This window comes from Bombina bombina, chromosome 5, assembly GCF_027579735.1.
Source record: "Bombina bombina isolate aBomBom1 chromosome 5, aBomBom1.pri, whole genome shotgun sequence".
Taxonomy (NCBI): domain Eukaryota; kingdom Metazoa; phylum Chordata; class Amphibia; order Anura; family Bombinatoridae; genus Bombina; species Bombina bombina.
The window spans coordinates 1,007,492,419-1,007,511,551 of record NC_069503.1 but is presented as its reverse complement, the minus strand read 5'-3'; the positions used below and the strand labels follow the sequence as shown (position 1 = coordinate 1,007,511,551).

The following is a 19,133-nucleotide window of genomic DNA, read 5'->3' as shown; positions in this document are numbered from 1 at the left end:
TCATAAGATTCCACTGATAAACTTCCTTAAAGGGACACTGTACCCCAAAATTTTCTTTCGTGATTCAGATTGAGCATGAAATTTTAAGCAACTTTCTAATTTACTCCTATTATCAAATTTTCTTCGTTCTCTTGCTATCATTATTTGAAAAAGAAGGCATCTAAGCTTTTTTTTTGGTTTCAGTACTCTGGACAGCACTTTTTTATTGGTGGATGAATTTCACCAAAAATGGGCCGGCATCTAAACTTACATTCTTGCATTTCAAATAATGATACCAAGAGAATGAAGAAAATTTGATATTAGGAGTGAATTAGAAAGTTGCCTAAAATGTCATGCTCAATCAGAATCAGGAAAGAAAATTTTTGGGTACAGTGTCCCTTTAAACTGAGGAGGGAAATGACATGTATGTGCATGCACATGCCAAAATGCAAGCTACCTTGCAAGTCCTGTGACTAGCACCCCGATTGTCTGCTTAAAATGCCTTTACAATGGGATGTGGCTACTGAGGAAATTTTGAGGTAAAATATCTTCCTTTTGCCCATCTTAAGGTGATTTTCTCTAGTCGGCTTTTTACAGCTATGCTGCAGCACTTTTAAGTGCTTCAACATTTGAGTATCATGTCCCTTTAAGGTAAAGCAAAGGAAAATAATCCTATTTGTGTGTGTGTGTTATAATAAAGGTGCACTAATGCTAAATGCGGCACCATAAAGTGTATGAACTAAAGACTCACAAGCTGCTTATTACCATGTGTATTATGTAAAAAATAGAAATGGCACAACTTTCACTCTGGTGGCTTTTTGTCACTGTAATATGCAAACTAAGGTTATTTTCTTAAAGTCCTTGGTCTGCTGAAAAGGTGTGTGGTTAATAAACTTTAATCTATTTCACAGTAATATTTAGTGATTATTGCAGCTATTTTATCACCAGCCATTTTAAATTACAGTTTTGCTTCTTATTTTTTCCAGATATGCTGTGATAGCATTTGGATGTGCCAGCTGCCCAAAACTAACATGTGGCCGCGAGGGATGTGGCACAGAGTTCTGCTACCACTGCAAGCAAATCTGGCACCCGAACCAAACATGTGATGCTGCCCGGCAAGAGAGAGCGCAGAGCTTGCGCCTCAGGACAATCCGTTCCTCATCCATCAGTTATAGCCAGGAATCTGGGGCTGCAGGTATTTCAGGGGAAAAATGTTGGATTAGATGTGTTACACCAGTAATACAGATGCAAAGAGAGATACTTGTTTTGACAAATATTCATCATTAAAAGTTAATCTTTCAACAGATTCCTCTCTACTTATGATTTCTAACTAAATATACTTTTTTAAATTTTATTTTTAAAAATGTAGCGTTAGTAGCATTGGATAAATACATTGGCATTCTGGTATGATCTTATTACAAGCGGAGTACAATTGATAGCTCAAAGTGATAACCACTGGGTACGCTAAGAATACACAACCTGGTATTACAAGTGAATGGTTAAACATTTTAAGCTAAAGAACCTTAGCATGGCCTTAACCTATTTTTAGCATACCCTATACTTATTAATTAGTCCTGTGAATGTTATTAGCACAATCATTACCCTTGCTATTCGACATGCAGAGATGCTAGCTCACCCTAGGCTAACCTTTGAGCGATAAAAAAAAATAACTTTGGACTTCTAACATAAGTTCAAAATTGATTGTACTCAAAAATTGTTAGCTTTAAAGGGACAGTAGACTTTTTTACTACCTACTTAATTGCACTGATACAAAGTTTCACCAGCTGCATATACTGATTTTCAGCAGGCTGCACAGCCAATCAGAAGTACTGCCTATCTATAGAGAGAGCAAAGATAGACATTATAGTACAACAATGACAATAATGCATTAGAGTGTGTTATTTTAGCACTCTTGACCTTTTTAATTCTATGCCTTTAAACAAAATGGGTTAAACACATAGTTAAAATACCTCTTAGAAACTGCAGACACTGCCAAGTGTACTGTACAGAATAGTTTAGCATAACTATCATTGCAATAAAGTTTAAATGTCATTTTTTAATACTGAAACTTTTAATTTATGTATTCAATTAGCAGGATGTTGAAAATAAATATTCAAAATTTAGAGTAGATCAAAATGTGTGGTGAACACATTCCCTTTTACTTGACCTAAATATTTTCTGCAGATTTTAATGTGTTTTTCTCCCCTCAAGAATAACGTTAGTTTTGTCTTCAGGGTACTAGTCTGATGAACATTTGATTTGAATAAAAAGGTTATTAGGCCCAGGGGGTTCCTCCTCCCCCTGTAATCAGCTTTCTGTTAACTCAGCAGGCCAGTGACTGAATATAAAAGAGATTCCCTAATACACATGTTCCTGTTAAGATTTGAGCGAGAGCCCAATTTGCTCATAGTAATCTCTTTGTAATGTGATATGTGTGATTCTCCGATACTTCCTCTTATAACTGAGCTCTGGAGTAAGGTGGAATTACCAGGGACATGGTGTATCTTGTTCTTTGAACATATTAATGGATAATTATTCGTCTTGTAAACTGATAGAGTTGATATATATACAAGTTATTGTTTTTTAAGCGTCTACTTTGCACAGTCGCTTTATTTACATCCCCTGGTACACTTTTGTTTTTTAAATCTAAGTAGCATTGTACTTTGCACAGTCACTTTATTTACATCCCCTGGTACACTTTTGTTTTTTTAAATCTAAGTAGCATTGTTTGAATATCCTGGAGTCAAAATGACAGTGAAATCCTTCAGTCACTTAGCGGCAAAAGCAAATAAAGTGCCTGTGTGCAGTCACCATAGCTTACAATGCTCAGAGGCAACCTGCTTCCTGCAGTGCAAATAGAATTGTGTGGCATTCTGATGGGAATGATAGTTAAAGGGTGATAGGTGTAATGTAGGGCTGCAACAACTAATCGGTAAGTTTGATCATAAAAATAGTTGTCAACAAATCTCATTATTAATTAGGTGGTCAGCGAATAGTTGTTCAGTTGCACAGCACCAGCTGCTTTAATCTGATGATCTACTGCAGCTAAGATTGTGCAAAAAAATTGAATTCATTTATTTTTTTAATCTTTTTTCTATCCGATTAATCGGACAATAATCATCCGATTACTCGGATAGAAAATAAAATAAAAATGTTTGAACAATACCATGTGCAGGAGTTCATCGGATTGAAGCAGCTGGTGCTGTGCAATTAACCAACTAATCGCTGACCACCTAATTCATAATGAGATTCTTTGACAACTATTTTTATGATCAATCTTACCGATTAGTTGTTGCAGCCCTAGTGTGATGTATTAAAGGCATATTAAACTCAAAAGATTTCTGTTATAGGATAACGCTCATTAGTTAATATCAAAATATTTTTCTGCAAGAACAAGCTGTTTAAAACTACAAGTGAACTAAAACTGAATTTTCTCCAACATTGGTGTGTCCGGTCCACGGTGTCATCCATTACTTGTGGGATATTCTCCTCCCCCACAGGGAAAGGCAAGGAGAGCACACAGCAAGAGCTGTCCATATAGTCCCTCCCAGGCTCCGCCCCCCAGTCATTCTCCTTGCCGCTCTGAACAAGTAGCATCTCCTCGTGGATGGTGAGGAGTTTGTGGTGTTTAGTTGTAGTTTTTTATTCTTCTATCAAGAGTTTGTTATTTTAAAATAGTGCTGGTATGTACTATTTACTCTGAAACAGAAAGAGATGAAGAGTTCTGTTTGAAAGAGGAATATGATTTTAGCAGCAGTTACTAAAATCGTTTGCTGTTTCCACATAGGACTGTTGAGATGAGATAACTTCAGTTGGGGGAAACAGTTAGCAGACTTTTCTGCTCAAGGTATGACTAGCCATATTTCTAACAAGACTGTGTAATGCTGGAAGGCTGTCATTTTCCCCTCATGGGGATCGGTAAGCCATTTTCTTAGGCTCAAACAGAATAAAGGGCTTATTATGGGCTATAAACTGGTAGACACTTTTAGGGGCTAAATCGATTGCTTTATTTAAGTATTATATGCAGTTTGAAGTTGTATTTCACACTTTTATAACATTGGGGAACGTTTTTAGCACCAGGCACTTGTTAAGACACCTTCCCAGTCAGGAAGGGCCTTTCTCTGTAGTAGGCAGAGCCTCATTTTCGCGCCATTACTGTGCAGTTAATTTTGAGTTCAGTACATGCAGCTGCATGTGCGAGGGTCTGGAATCCACTAAAAACGTTCCTAGAAGGCTTCATTTGGTATCATATACCCCCCTGGGATTGGTGAAGTTGCAGCAAAGGCTGTGGCTGGGACTGTAAGGGGGTTAAAATTAAAAACGGCTCCGGTTTCCACATTTTAAGGGTTAACAGCTTGAAAATGGGGTTCAATACTTTGAATGTATTAAGACACTGTGGTGAAAATTTGGTAAAGATTGGATAATTCCTTCATAGTTTTTCACATATTCAGTAATAAAGTGTGCCCTGTTTAACATTTAAAGAGACAGTAACGGTTTTGTTTTAAAACGGTTTTTGTGCTTTATTAACCAGTTTAAGCCTGTTTAACATGTCTGTACCTTCAGATAGATCATGTTCTGTATGTATGGTAGCCAATGTGGTTCCCCCTTCAAATATAGTGTGATAATTGTGCCATAGCGTCCAAACAAAGTAAGGACAGAACTGTCACAAATTGTAAAGTTGCCCAGGATGATTCCTCAGATGAAGGAAGTAGACATAGTTCTACATCATCTCCTTCTGTGTCTATACCAGTTATGCCCGCGCAGGCGACCCCTAGTACTTCTAGCGCGCCAATGCTTGTTACTATGCAGTAATTGACGGCAGTAATGGATAACTCCATAGCTAATATTTTATCCAAAATGCCAGCATTTCAGAGAGAGCGCGATTGCTCTGTTTTAAACACTGTAGAGCAGGAGGGCGCTGATGATAATTTTTCTGTCATACCCTCACACCAATCTGAAGTGGCAGTGAGGGAGGGTTTGTCAGATGGGGAAATTTCTGATACAGGAAGAATTTCTCAACAGGCAGAACCTGATGTTGTGACATTTAAATTTAAATTAGAGCATCTCCGCGCATTACTTAAGGAGGTGCTATCTACTCTGGATGATTGTGGCAATCTGGTCAACCCAGAAAAATTGTGCAAGATGGACAGTTCCTTGAGGTCCCGGTGCACCCTGATGCTTTTCCGATACCTAAACGGGTGGCGGACATAGTGAATAAGGAGTGGGAGAAGCCAGGCATACCTTTTTGTCCCTCCTCCTATATTTAAGAAATTGTTCCGTATGGTCGACCCCAGGAAGGACACATGGCAAACAGTCCCTAAGGTCGAGGGGGAGTTTTCTACTCTAGCCAAGCGCACGACCATTCCTATTGAGGACAATTGTGCTTTCAAAGATCCTATGGATAAAAAATTGGAGGGTTTGCTTAAAAAGATTTTTGTACAGCAAGGTTACCTCCTTCAACCTATTTCGTGCATTATTCCTGTCACTACAGCGGCGTGGTTCTGGTTCGAGGAACTGGAAAAGTCGCTCAGTAGGGAGACTCCGTATGAGGAAGTAATGGACAGAATTTACGCGCTTAAGTTAGCTAATTCCTTTATTTTAGACGCCGCTTTGCAGTTAGCGAGGTTAGCGGCAAAAAATTCAGGGTTTACAATTGTGGCGCGCAGAGCGCTCTAGCTAAAGTCTTGGTCGGCGGATGTATCTTCCAAGACAAAATTGCTTAATATCCCTTTCAAAGGTAAGACCCCTTTTGGGCCAGAATTGAAAGAGATTATTTCAGACATCACTGGGGGAAAGGGCCATGCCCTCTCACAAGATAAACCTTTCAAGGCTAAGAATAAGTCCAATTTTCGTTCCTTTCGCAATTTCAGGAACGGACCGGCTTCCAACTCGGCAGCCTCTAGACAAGAGGGTAACGCTTCCCAGACTAAACCAGCTTGGAAATCAATGCAAGGCTGGAACAAGGGTAAACAGGCCAAGAAGCCTGCTGCTGCTACCAAGACAGTATGAAGAGGTAGCCCCCGATCCGGAACCGGATCTAGTAGGGGGCAGACTCTCTCTCTCTTTGCTCAGGCTTGGGCAAGAGATGTTCAGGATCCCTGGGCACTAGAAATAGTCTCTCAGGGTTATCTTCTAGAATTCAAGGAACTACCCCCAAGGGGAAGGTTCCACATGTCTCACTTATCTTCAAACCAAGTAAAGAGACAGGCATTCTTACATTGTGTAGAAGACCTGTTAAAGATGGGAGTGATACACCCAGTTCCAACTGTGGAACAAGGTCAGGGGTTTTTCTCAAATCTGTTTGTAGTTCCCAAAAAAAGAGGGAACTTTCAGACCAATTCTGGATTTAAAAATTCTAAACAAATTTCTCAGAGTGCCATCGTTCAAAATGGAAACTATTCGAACGATTTTACCTACAATCCAGGAGGGTCAATTTATGCCTACCGTGGATCTAAAGGATGCGTATCTGCATATTCCTATCCACAAAGATCATCATCAGTTCCTAAGGTTCGCCTTTCTGGACAAACATTACCTATTGTGGCTCTCCCATTCGGACTAGCCACTGCTCCAAGGATTTTCACAAAGGTGCTCGGGTTCCTTCTAGCGGTTCTAAGACCCAGGGGCATTGCAGTGGCACCTTACTTGGACGACATCCTAATTCAAGCGTCGTCTCTTTCAAAGACAAAGGCTCACACAGACATTGTTCTAGCCTTTCTCAGATCTCACGGGTGGTAGGTGAACATAGAAAAAAGTTCCCCGTCTCCGTCAACAAGAGTCCCTTTCTTGGGAACAATAATAGATTCTTTAGAAATGAAGATTTTCCTGACAGATGTCAGAGAGTCAAAGCTTCTAAACGCTTGTCAGGTTCTTCACTCTGTTCTACGGCCTTCCGTAGCTCAGTGCATGGAAGTAGTAGGGTTGATGGTTGCAGCAAGGGACATAGTTCCTTTTGCGCGAATTCATCTAAGACCATTACAACTGTGCATGCTCAAACAGTGGAATGGGGACTATACAGACTTGTCTCCAGTGATTCAATTAGATCAGAAGACCAGAGACTCACTCCGTTGGTGGCTGACCCAGGATCACCTGTCCCAGGGAATGAGCTTCTGCAGACCAGAGTGGGTCATTGTCACGACCGACGCCAGTCTATTAGGCTGGGGCGCGGTCTGGGATTCCCTGAAAGCTCAGGGTCTATGGTCTCGGGAAGAGTCTCTTATACCGATAAACATTCTGGAACTGAGAGCGATATTCAATGCTCTCCGGGCTTGGCCTCAACTAGCAAAGGCCAGATTCATAAGATTCCAATCAGACAACATGACGACTGTTGCTTACTTCAACCATCAGGGGGGAACAAGGAGTTCCCTGGCGATGAGAGAGGTGACCAAGATCATCAAATGGGCGGAGGATCACTCCTGCCACCTGTCTGCGATCCACATCCCAGGAGTGGAAAACTGGGAGGCGGATTATCTGAGTCGTCAGACTTTTCATCCGGGGGAGTGGGAACTCCACCCGGAGGTGTTTGCCCAGTTGACCCAATTATGGGGCATTCCAGACATGGATCTGATGGCGTCTCGTCAGAACTTCAAGGTTCCTTGCTACGGGTCCAGATCCAGGGATCCCAAGGCGACTCTGGTGGATACATTAGTGGCGCCTTGGACTTTCAACCTAGCTTATGCATTTCCACCGTTCCCTCTGTGATTTTGATAGCTCCTGCGTGGCCACGCAGGTCTTGGTATGCAGACCTGGTGAATATGTCATCGGCTCCACCATGGAAGCTACCTTTGAGACAGGATCTTCTAGTACAAGGTCCATTCGAACATCCAAATCTAGTTTCTCTCCAGCTGACTGCTTGGAAATTGAACGCTTGATTTTGTCTAAGCGTGGGTTTTCGGATTCTGTGATAGATACTCTGGTAGAAGCCAGAAAACCTGTGACTAGAAAGATTACCATAAAATATGGAAAAGATATATCTGTAAGATTAAAATTCCTAGGATCCTTTCCTTTCTCCAAGAAGGTTTGGATAAGGGATTATCAGCGAGTTCTCTAAAAGGACAAATTTCTGCTTTATCTGTCTTGTTACACAAACGACTGGCAGCTGTGCTAGATGTTCAAGCTTTTGTTCAGGCTTTGGTCAGGATCAAGCCTGTTTACAGACCCTTGACTCCTCCCTGGAGTCTAAATTTGGTTCTTTCAGATCTTCAAGGGGTTCCGTTTGAACTCTTACATTCCATAGATATCAAGTTGTTATCTTGGAAAGTTCTGTTTTTGGTTGCTATTTCTTCTGCTAGAAGAGTTTCTGAATTATCTGCTCTGCAGTGTAATCCGCCCTATCTGGTGTTCCATTCAGATAAGGTTGTTTTGCGTACTAAACCTGGTTTCCTTCCAAAGGTTGTTTCCAACAAGAATATTAACCAGGAAATAGTTGTGCCTTCTTTGTGTCCGAATCCAGTTTCAAAGAAGGAACGCTTGTTACACAATTTAGATGTAGTCCGTGCTTTAAAGTTCTATTTAGAAGCAACAAAGGATTTCAGACAAACGTCTTCTCTGTTTGTCGTTTATTCTGGCAAGAGGAGAGGTCAAAAAAAGCTACTGCTACCTCTCTTTCCTTTTGGCTGAAAAGCATCATACGATTGGCTTACGAGACTGCCGGACGGCAGCCTCCTGAACGAATCACAGCTCACTCTACTAGGGCTGTGGCTTCCACATGGGCCTTCAAGAACGAGGCTTCTGTTGATCAGATATGTAAGGCAGCGACCTGGTCTTCTCTGCACACTTTGTCCAAATTCTACAAATTTGATACTTTTGCTTCTTCGGAGGCTATTTTTGGGAGAAAGGTTTTGCAAGCCGTGGTGCCTTCTGTTTAGGTAACCTGATTTTCTCCCTCCCTTCATCCGTGTCCTAAAGCTTTGGTATTGGTTCCCACAAGTAATGGATGACACCGTGGACCGGACACACCAATGTTGGAGAAAACAGAATTTATGCTTACCTGATAAATTACTTTCTCCAACGGTGTGTCCGGTCCACGGCCCGCCCTGGTTTTTTAATCAGGTTTGAAGAATTTCTTTCTCTATACACTACAGTCACCACGGCACCCTATAGTTTCTCCTTTTTTTCACCTAACCGTCGGTCGAATGACTGGGGGGCGGAGCCTGGGAGGGACTATATGGACAGCTCTTGCTGTGTGCTCTCCTTGCCTTTCCCTGTGGGGGAGGAGAATATCCCACTAGTAATGGATGACACCGTGGACCGGACACACCGTTGGAGAAAGTAATTTATCAGGTAAGCATAAATTCTGTTCTATCTATATACATCCAAAACTTTTTTTTTTTAGTTTTGTGTCCCTTTATATTTCATGCAATAATAAAATAAGGTACTTTAATTAACCCTTTGAGTGCTATGCACTTTCCCACCTGGGTGCTAAGCTGTTTAAAGGTTTTTTTTTTTTTTTTTTTAATTTGTTTTTTTTTTTAGATCCCCAAGACTTACATGTTGGAAAGGTTAGGCGATTACCTTTCCAACGGTGGGTCTTAGGGGTCTGTTGCTGCTTAGATGTCTGAGATGCAGGCTTCTAAGCAGCATGCCCCATTTTCCTATACTTAACATTGTTATTTTTAAATAAAGTTGCGTGGTGACGTCATCACGTCATTGCGCCTGACATCACCGCGCATAACGTGAAGCCCTGGCGATACCTGTCACTATACAGGTCTCTGAGCCGTTGTTAGCACCTGAGTGGGAAACTCTGCGATGACTTACAGCTGTGTTAGCACTGAAAGGGTTAAAGGGACAGTATATACCCTAAATCTGTCTCCCCTTTAATTTGTTCCCAATGATCCATTCCACCTGCTGGAGTGTATTAAATTGTTAAAAAAAAAATAGAACCTTTATTTCTCTTGTTAAGTGTATCCAGTCCACGGATCATCCATTACTTATGGGATATTAACTCCTCCCCAACAGGAAGTGCAAGAGGATTCACCCAGCAGAGCTGCTATATAGCTCCTCCCCTAACTGCCATTACCAGTCATTCTCTTACACCCAACGAATAGATAGGATGTGTGAGAGGACTGTGGTGATTATACTTAGTTTCATACCTTCAATCAAAAGTTTGTTATTTTATAATAGCACCGGAGTGTGTTATTCCTTCTCTGGTAGAATTTGAAGAAGAATCTACCTGAGTTTTTCTATGATTTTAGCCGGAGTAGTTAAGATCATATTGCTGTTTCTCGGCCATCTGAGGAGAGGTAAACTTCAGATCAGGGGACAGCGGGCAGATTAATCTGCAAAGAGGTATGTAGCAGCTTATTATTTTCTGACAATGGAATTGATGAGAAAATTCTGCCATACCGATATAATGTAAACTCAGCCTTAAATGCAGTAGCAGCAACTGGTATCAGGCTGTCATGTATGTATATTTTACACTTCAGTATTCTGGGGAATGGCACTTCACTGGAATTATACTGTATGCATAAAACTTTAGCCTAATTTGCAGGGACTAGCAACAGGCTTTTTAATAACACTCAATTTATTAATGTTAAACGTTTTTTGCTGGCATGTAAAATCGTTTAATTTTCTGAGGTACTGGGTGAAAAAATGTTTTGGGCACTATTTTTTTCCACTTGGCAGTCGTTTTATTTAATTTATGACAGTTTACTGATATCTCTCACTGTTATGTGTGAGGGGGAGGGGCCTTTTTTGGCGCTTTTGCTACGCATCAAAAAATTCAGTCAGAAGTTTATTGTCTTCCCTGCATGATCCGGTTCATCTCTACAGAACTCAGGGGTCTTCAAAACTTGTTTTGAGGGAGGTAATCACTCACAGCAGAGCTGTGAGATTGTAGTTGACTGTGATAAAAAAACGTTTATTTCTGTATTTTTTTTCTGCTATCAGGGTTAGTTATCCTTTGCTAATGGGAGCAATCCTTTGCTAAAATTGTGTTTTTTACAAAGATTTGATGCTATAACTTTTCAGTTTATTAATTTTCAACTGTCATAACTTTTTCTGTGCTTCTTATAGGCACAGTACGTTTTCATATTATAGTAAATTACTTGAAAAGTATTTCCAAGTTGCTAGTTTATTTGCTAGTGTGTTAAACATGTCTGATTCAGAGGAAGATATCTGTGCTATATGTGCTAAAGCCAAAGTGGAGCCCAATAGAAATTTATGTACTAACTGTATTGATGCTACTTTAAATAAAAGTCAATCTGTACAAATTGAACATATTTCACCAAACAACGAGGGGAGAGTTATGCCGACTAACTCGCCTCACGTGTCAGTACCTGCATCTCCCGCTCGGGAGGTGCGTGATATTGTAGCGCCGAGTACATCTGGGCGGCCATTACAAATCACATTACAGGATATGGCTACTGTTATGACTGAAGTTTTGGCTAAATTACCAGAACTAAGAGGTAAGCGTGATCACTCTGGGGTGAGAACAGAGTGCGCTGATAATATTAGGGCCATGTCAGACACTGCGTCACAATTTGCAGAACATGAGGACGGAGAGCTTCATTCTGCGGGTGACGGTTCTGATCCAAACAAACTGGATTCAGATATTTCAAATTTTAAATTTAAGCTGGAAAACCTCCGTGTATTACTAGGGGAGGTGTTAGCGGCTCTGAATGATTGTAACACAGTTGCAATACCAGAGAAAATGTGTAGGTTGGATAAATATTTTGCGGTACCGGCGATTACTGACGTTTTTCCTATACCTAAGAGACTTACTGAAATTGTTACTAAGGAGTGGGATAGACCCGGTGTGCCGTTCTCACCCCCTCCGATATTTAGAAAGATGTTTCCAATAGACGCCACCACACGGGACTTATGGCAAACGGTCCCTAAGGTTGAGGGAGCAGTTTCTACTTTAGCTAAGCGTACCACTATCCCGGTGGAGGATAGCTGTGCCTTTTCAGATCCAATGGATAAAAAGTTAGAGGGTTACCTTAAGAAAATGTTTGTTCAACAAGGTTTTATATTGCAACCTCTTGCATGCATTGCGCCTGTCACGGCTGCAGCAGCATTTTGGTTTGAGTCTCTGGAAGAGACACTTGAATCAGCTCCATTAGATGAGATTACACACAAGTTTAAAGCCCTTAAGTTAGCTAACTCATTTATTTCAGATGCCGTAGTACATTTAACTAAACTTACGGCTAAGAATTCCGGATTCGCCATTCAGGCACGCAGAGCACTGTGGCTAAAATCCTGGTCAGCTGACGTTACTTCTAAATCTAAATTGCTTAATATACCTTTCAAAGGGCAGACCTTATTCGGGCCCGGGTTGAAAGAAATTATCGCTGACATTACAGGAGGTAAAGGCCATGCCCTGCCTCAAGACAGAGCCAAACCTAAGGCTAGACAGTCTAATTTTCGTTCCTTTCGTAATTTCAAAGCAGGAGCAGCATCAACTTCCTCTGCACCAAAACAGGAAGGAGCTGTTGCTCGCTACAGACAAGGCTGGAGACCTAACCAGTCCTGGAACAAGGGCAAGCAGGCCAGGAAACCTGCTGCTGCCCCTAAGACAGCATGAATCGAGGGCCCCCGATCCGGGAACGGATCTAGTGGGGGGCAGACTTTCTCTCTTCGCCCAGGCTTGGGCAAGAGATGTCCAGGATCCCTGGGCGTTAGAGATCATATCTCAGGGATACCTTCTAGACTTCAAATTCTCTCCCCCAAGAGGGAGATTTCATCTGTCAAGGTTGTCAACAAACCAAATAAAGAAAGAGGCGTTTCTACGCTGCGTACAAGATCTTTTATTAATGGGAGTGATCCATCCGGTTCCGCGGTCGGAACAAGGACAAGGGTTTTACTCAAATCTGTTTGTGGTTCCCAAAAAAGAGGGAACTTTCAGGCCAATCTTGGATTTAAAGATCCTAAACAAATTCCTAAGAGTTCCATCGTTCAAAATGGAAACTATTCGGACAATTTTACCCATGATCCAAAAGGGTCAGTACATGACCACAGTGGATTTAAAGGATGCTTACCTTCACATACCGATTCACAAAGATCATTACCGGTATCTAAGGTTTGCCTTTCTAGACAGGCATTACCAGTTTGTAGCTCTTCCATTCGGATTGGCTACGGCTCCGAGAATCTTCACAAAGGTTCTGGGTGCTCTTCTGGCGGTACTAAGACCGCGAGGAATTGCGGTAGCTCCGTACCTAGACAACATTCTGATACAAGCTTCAAGCTTTCAAACTGCCAAGTCTCATACAGAGTTAGTACTGGCATTTCTAAGGTCGCATGGATGGAAGGTGAACGAAAAGAAGAGTTCTCTCTTTCCACTCACAAGAGTTCCCTTCTTGGGGACTCTTATAGATTCTGTAGAAATGAAGATTTACCTGACAGAAGACAGGTTAACAAAGCTTCAAAATGCATGCCGTGTCCTTCATTCCATTCAACACCCGTCAGTAGCTCAATGCATGGAGGTGATCGGCTTAATGGTAGCAGCAATGGACATAGTACCCTTTGCACGCCTATATCTCAGACCGCTGCAATTGTGCATGCTAAGTCAGTGGAATGGGGATTACTCAGACTTGTCCCCTACTCTGAATCTGGATCAAGAGACCAGAAATTCTCTTCTATGGTGGCTTTCTCGGCCACATCTGTCCAGGGGGATGCCATTCAGCAGGCCGGACTGGACAATTGTAACAGACGCCAGCCTACTAGGTTGGGGCGCTGTCTGGAATTCTCTGAAGGCTCAGGGACAATGGAATCAGGAGGAGAGTCTCCTACCAATAAACATTCTGGAATTGAGAGCAGTTCTCAATGCCCTTCTGGCTTGGCCCCAGTTAACAACTCGGGGGTTCATCAGGTTTCAGTCGGACAACATCACGACTGTAGCTTACATCAACCATCAGGGAGGGACAAGAAGCTCCCTAGCAATGATGGAAGTATCAAAGATAATTCGCTGGGCAGAGTCTCACTCTTGCCACCTGTCAGCAATCCACATCCCGGGAGTGGAGAACTGGGAGGCGGATTTCTTAAGTCGTCAGACTTTTCAAGGCTGCAACTTGGTCTTCTCTTCATACTTTTTCCAAATTTTACAAATTTGACACTTTTGCTTCTTCGGAGGCTGTTTTTGGGAGAAAGGTTCTTCAGGCAGTGGTTCCTTCCGTATAAAGAGCCTGCCTGTCCCTCCCGTCATCCGTGTACTTTAGCCTTGTTATTGGTATCCCATAAGTAATGGATGATCCGTGGACTGGATACACTTAACAAGAGAAAACATAATTTATGCTTACCTGATAAATTTATTTCTCTTGTAGTGTATCCAGTCCACGGCCCGCCCTGTCACTTTAAGGCAGGTAATTTTTCCATTAAACTACAGTCACCACTGCACCCTATGGTTTTCCTTTCTCTGCATGTTTTCGGTCGAATGACTGGTAATGGCAGTTAGGGGAGGAGCTATATAGCAGCTCTGCTGGGTGAATCCTCTTGCACTTCCTGTTGGGGAGGAGTTAATATCCCATAAGTAATGGATGATCCGTGGACTGGATACACTACAAGAGAAATAAATTTATCAGGTAAGCATAAATTATGTTTTTGACATTTGAAATAACGGATTTTGCCTGTGGTATCTCTACCTATACTGAATGTTTCTATATATTATTGCCTATAGAAAAGCTGTGTAAACATAACCACCCGAATAAATGAAACTCCCAGTGGAGGTTAGGAGAGATCAGTATTAAAACACATTAAAGGGGCAGTATACACCAATTTTCATTTAACTGCAAGTAATAGACACTACTATAAATAATAATATGCACAGATACTGATATAAAAATCCAGTGTAAACCTTTTAAAAAGTTTCTTAGAAGCTCCCAATTTAACACTGTTAATGAGATAAGCCTGGGACACCCACTGAAAGGGGCTGATAGCAGACCCCCCCCCCCCTCTTCTGCATATGAAAAGACCCAATATACAAACAGAGGCAGTCTGAAGTCTGTATACTTTAGTATACATCTACAACTTTGAGGCCTGGTTTGGAGTCTGAAAACCAGCACAATGTTATTTAAAAAGTAAGCAAAACTATACATTGTTACAAAAACACACGCAGGTGGGCTATATAAGTGGATCATCTGCAGAACGTTTATGTAAAGAAAAATCTAATGTATAATGTCCCTTTTTAAATGAAAAACAATTTTACAGTACACCTGTTTAAATGGCTTTGTTATTGTTTCCTTGATGTAAACCTTGAACCTTTTTTGCCTTTTGTTTAACATATTACAAGTTCATCTACATAAAGTAATGTTGTTGTTGTTTACCTTTTAATTGAATAGGTTATGTAGGATATTTTATAGCACAAGTTAATTGTAGTTTTATTTTGTGATTAGCAGATGATATTAAACCCTGCCCTCGGTGTGCTGCATATATAATAAAGATGAACGATGGTAGCTGCAACCACATGACCTGCGCAGTGTGTGGCTGTGAATTTTGCTGGCTCTGCATGAAAGAGATCTCTGATTTACATTATCTAAGGTGAGTGAAAATTGAGTCACTAATAACATTTGTTCAAACAACTATCTTGTGTTTTTTTAACTTATCAGTAAATTCCAACTGGATATAAAGGGATGGGACCTTGGATGTAAATATTTTAGTAAGTTAGATAAACATTATCCGAATTAGGTGATGGGAATACACACTCTGTACAGCTGACATCATGGGATGGGTACTATGCATGAAAGTAGATGCATTAAGGCTGTATGTACCAAGCCACATAAAGAGGAGAATGTATCACGACTGAGGTTGGACAAGTTTTCATGTAGAGAACCTATCAGCCTTCAATCTTGTAATGCAGCATGATGTGTACGAATAAAGAGGTTGATTTATTAAACCCTTTCAGCAGACAAAGCCTGTCCACGACTGCAGGTTCTCACAAGACCACTGCTTCCCTAAACTTTTGCCACCTCTTAGGTGGTGAATTTCAATCTCTCCGGTCTCCTCCACCCGGGGAGATTGACAGCTCTTGCCCGCATGTGATTGGCTGTGCGCGGGAAGGGGGTGGATTGCAAAGTAGCGCTCGTGTGCAATGCTGAATTCCGGTATGTGCGCCCGTCCGCCACAGCTTCATAATTCGACCCCTTTGCACAAAAGCTCTCTTGCATAGTCGTCATCCAAACCCTCACACACAACAAAATGAACAAGTGCAAGCCCTGCCAGTCACCCTGAACTCGCTTGTCTGGGCATGATTTACCGCTACCGGTAAAACAAGCAGAAACTGCCTCTTAAATTTGCATCCTGTGAGCCTGCATCACAAAATCTCAGAACATTTGAAATTTACCCCTAAATAGGTTTTTACCATAACCCAAAAAAATGCTGTAAACGGTCACGTTCAGTCTACAGCTGTGTATACTGTTACATTGCTTGATTTCATTTATCTGTAGTGTGCTTTTAAAGCTTAATAAACGGATAAATACAAAATTCATTTAGTGAAATAGTAATGGCAAAATAAAAAGGTAAAAAATAATAAATACAAATATAAGGATATATGCAGTTTGCAGGACTTTCTCCAATTTGTGATTCAAGTGGTTCCTTGCCTCAAATAAAACAAAAACAAGAAAATATAGTGTAATTGACTTCAGAGCCACCCAGGCTCTGGAGTAGACGCACACCTGGTTTTATACTGCCAGGTACCCAGTATAACACCAATCACAGGCCGCTGCTTGGATAAATAACATTTATTTTCTTCTTAAACGGGCAGAGTCCACAGCTGCATTCATTACTTTTGGGAATTCAGAACCTGGCCACCAGGAGGCGGCAAAGACATCCCAGCCAAAGGCTTCAAATACCTCCCCCCACTTTCCTCATCCCCCAGTCATTCTTTGCCTTTCGTCACAGGAGGTTGGCAGAGAAGTGTCAGAAGTTTGAGAGTCTCTTATGAAGGGTAGTACTCTTCGAAATAGGACTGGAGTTTTAAGTAGTCCTGTCAGCCTCTCAGTGAGAGCATGGTTGAAGTTAGAGTCCGGAGGTGCAGGGAGAGTCTTTCTGCAAAACCATGCCAACTCATATTAACAGCTCCTTGGCAATCAGCGTTGACGAGTTTCGCTGCCTGCCTTTATTCACACAAGTCCATGTCAGAGGCGAGGCTACTATCTGTCACACTTGAAGGGCCGTGTTCCTGTTCCACGGTAAGATTATTTAATTTTACTTCATTATGTGATGTGGTGATAACGTGAAAAGGTAGGGTCCCAGTGGGACTTCTTTAATCTTAAATAGTAATCATGGGTTAATATCCTCTGAGGGGGGTTATTGAACATGGGGAACTTTAATAATGTTTGTAATGTGGTTCTATCTGCTGAATGTGTAGTAATACGAGGCTCATGACTTTTCGGAACATTATGGCCTTATCAATTGGCGCAATCTTTAGATTTGCTCGCTCTTTTTATGACTTGCACAGTGCACCTCGTGAACGGGTGCGGTTACGTTGTTTTCACTTACGGGTGCTGACTGTGTGGCGACAGACTGCTCGTTGGTTGTCTGGTTCACAAGAGGTGGCGAGTGCCCCAGCCATTGAGGGTGTAAAAGAGGTGCCAGTTAGTGTTTGTCATTTTTGTAATCCCAAGATGGAGGATTCTAATTTTTTTAGACACGGATGTCTCCGATGCGGAGAATGCGTCTTGTGATGAATATGAAATGGCCCGCGTTATCCATGCCCATCAGTTATGTTCCGATTGCCGTTCCAGAGTACTCTCTTCTCCCGATTCAGGGTCCTCAGAGTGCGTTGGGCCTTCCGCCCCTGAGGATTCTAGGTCCTGTGCGGCGCGTGTTCCAGAACTTCTCTTTGCTACGCAAGCAGGTGTCCCTTTGGCCTTTACTCCTTCTCCGGAAGGTGGCTTGTTAACTCCAGAGGTTACGGCACGGTTCCGCATGGCCATATCTGTGGCCCTGGCTCATTTGTATCTCCTAAGTGAAATATTTTTAAGATACTGTCCGTGTTCTGTTAACCAGGGCCCGTCGGGCGTGGGATCCGTTATAGGTTGGCACGTCTTCGTGTCCTACTACGGCATGTTTTGGCGTTGCTGGAAGTTCCCAGTCCTAGTGGGCTGAGGAATTCGAGGCGTTAGATGCAAGTGGCACATTGAGTATGACGCTTGGGGATGAAGCTAATCTCCTTGACGTCTCTGCTTTTATGGTTTTCTTTTATGTATCGGTTCCTGATCTGATCTTGGATGAAGGGGGCCTCTGATCGGCTGTTCCGGTCGGCGTACCTTTTTTCCTTGGGCGTTCACCCACGGGTGCTGCCTTATGTTTATTTTAATCTGGTTAGGATGTATTTGATTTGTTGTATAAGCTCACGTTTGATTTAACTTCCGTTTTGGGAATGTTCTTTCTCTGGAACTGATACTTGTGATTTGTGGTCGCATGGGCACTTCGGAAGTTGCGCACTTTGGTTAACACCAAGGTTATGTTTTATAGTTCATATTATCAAACCTTCGGGTCAATTTTTCTTGACCTTAGACAGTTCTGGAGTGTTCTTGTACCAGGCAGGTACTGGTCTGGCGCTGTCTGTTTTCTTGGGTTCATGTCATCCTCGTGGTGCTGATTATCCTGATTATCCTGTCACATTTAAAGAAAAAAAAAAGAGAAAGAAATGTCTCTTATGGCCCAGTGTTATGGACTCCGGGCTCGGATCCTACTATAAAGTATGGGGCCTGGGGCGTAGATACGCTTCCGGTAGGGAGGTTGTGAGCTCCGATATAAGTTAGTTCTTGCTAACATTATTGCTTGAGATGCGTGAGTGGGTTTCTACAGGCTGCTAGGCCTATTTGCTTTTATGCTGTTTTTATCTCTCCAAATAAAGATTTAAGTTGATTTTCAACCTGCTGGAGTTCGCTGGATTATTTGCTTATATTTGAGATGCGTGATTGTTTTTTGTTGTTGTTTTTTTTCAGACGTCATTGTGGTTCCTAGGGTCCCTGGAGACTCGGAACCATAGGCTTCCATTCCTTTGGAGTCTGGTAATTGACTTCTGGAGGTCTACTATCGGGTGGATGATTTGCGTCTTAACTTGCGTTATCTCTGGATGACGACTCTGTGGCCTAGTCTCATTCGGTTTGCGGGGGCGATGTTTCCTTCCCTCCCGTCTTGAGTTTGGTCGTTTATCTGGAAGTGCGGGCATGTCCTTCCTTCGTTTCTCAGCGTTTTGTTTGCTCTAGTACATGTAG

The 19,133-nt window shown here is 41.9% G+C and overlaps 1 protein-coding gene across 1 annotated transcript in view; it reads left to right on the top strand.

The window, feature by feature from the left end:
- The window catches only part of RNF19A (ring finger protein 19A, RBR E3 ubiquitin protein ligase), a 340,911-nt gene that overhangs the window by 205,778 nt on the left and 116,000 nt on the right, over positions 1-19,133 (top strand). Inside the window, 2 exon segments of the mRNA XM_053715246.1 lie at positions 966-1,174; positions 15,303-15,447. Of these exon segments, the coding sequence (XP_053571221.1) occupies positions 966-1,174; positions 15,303-15,447 (354 nt within the window).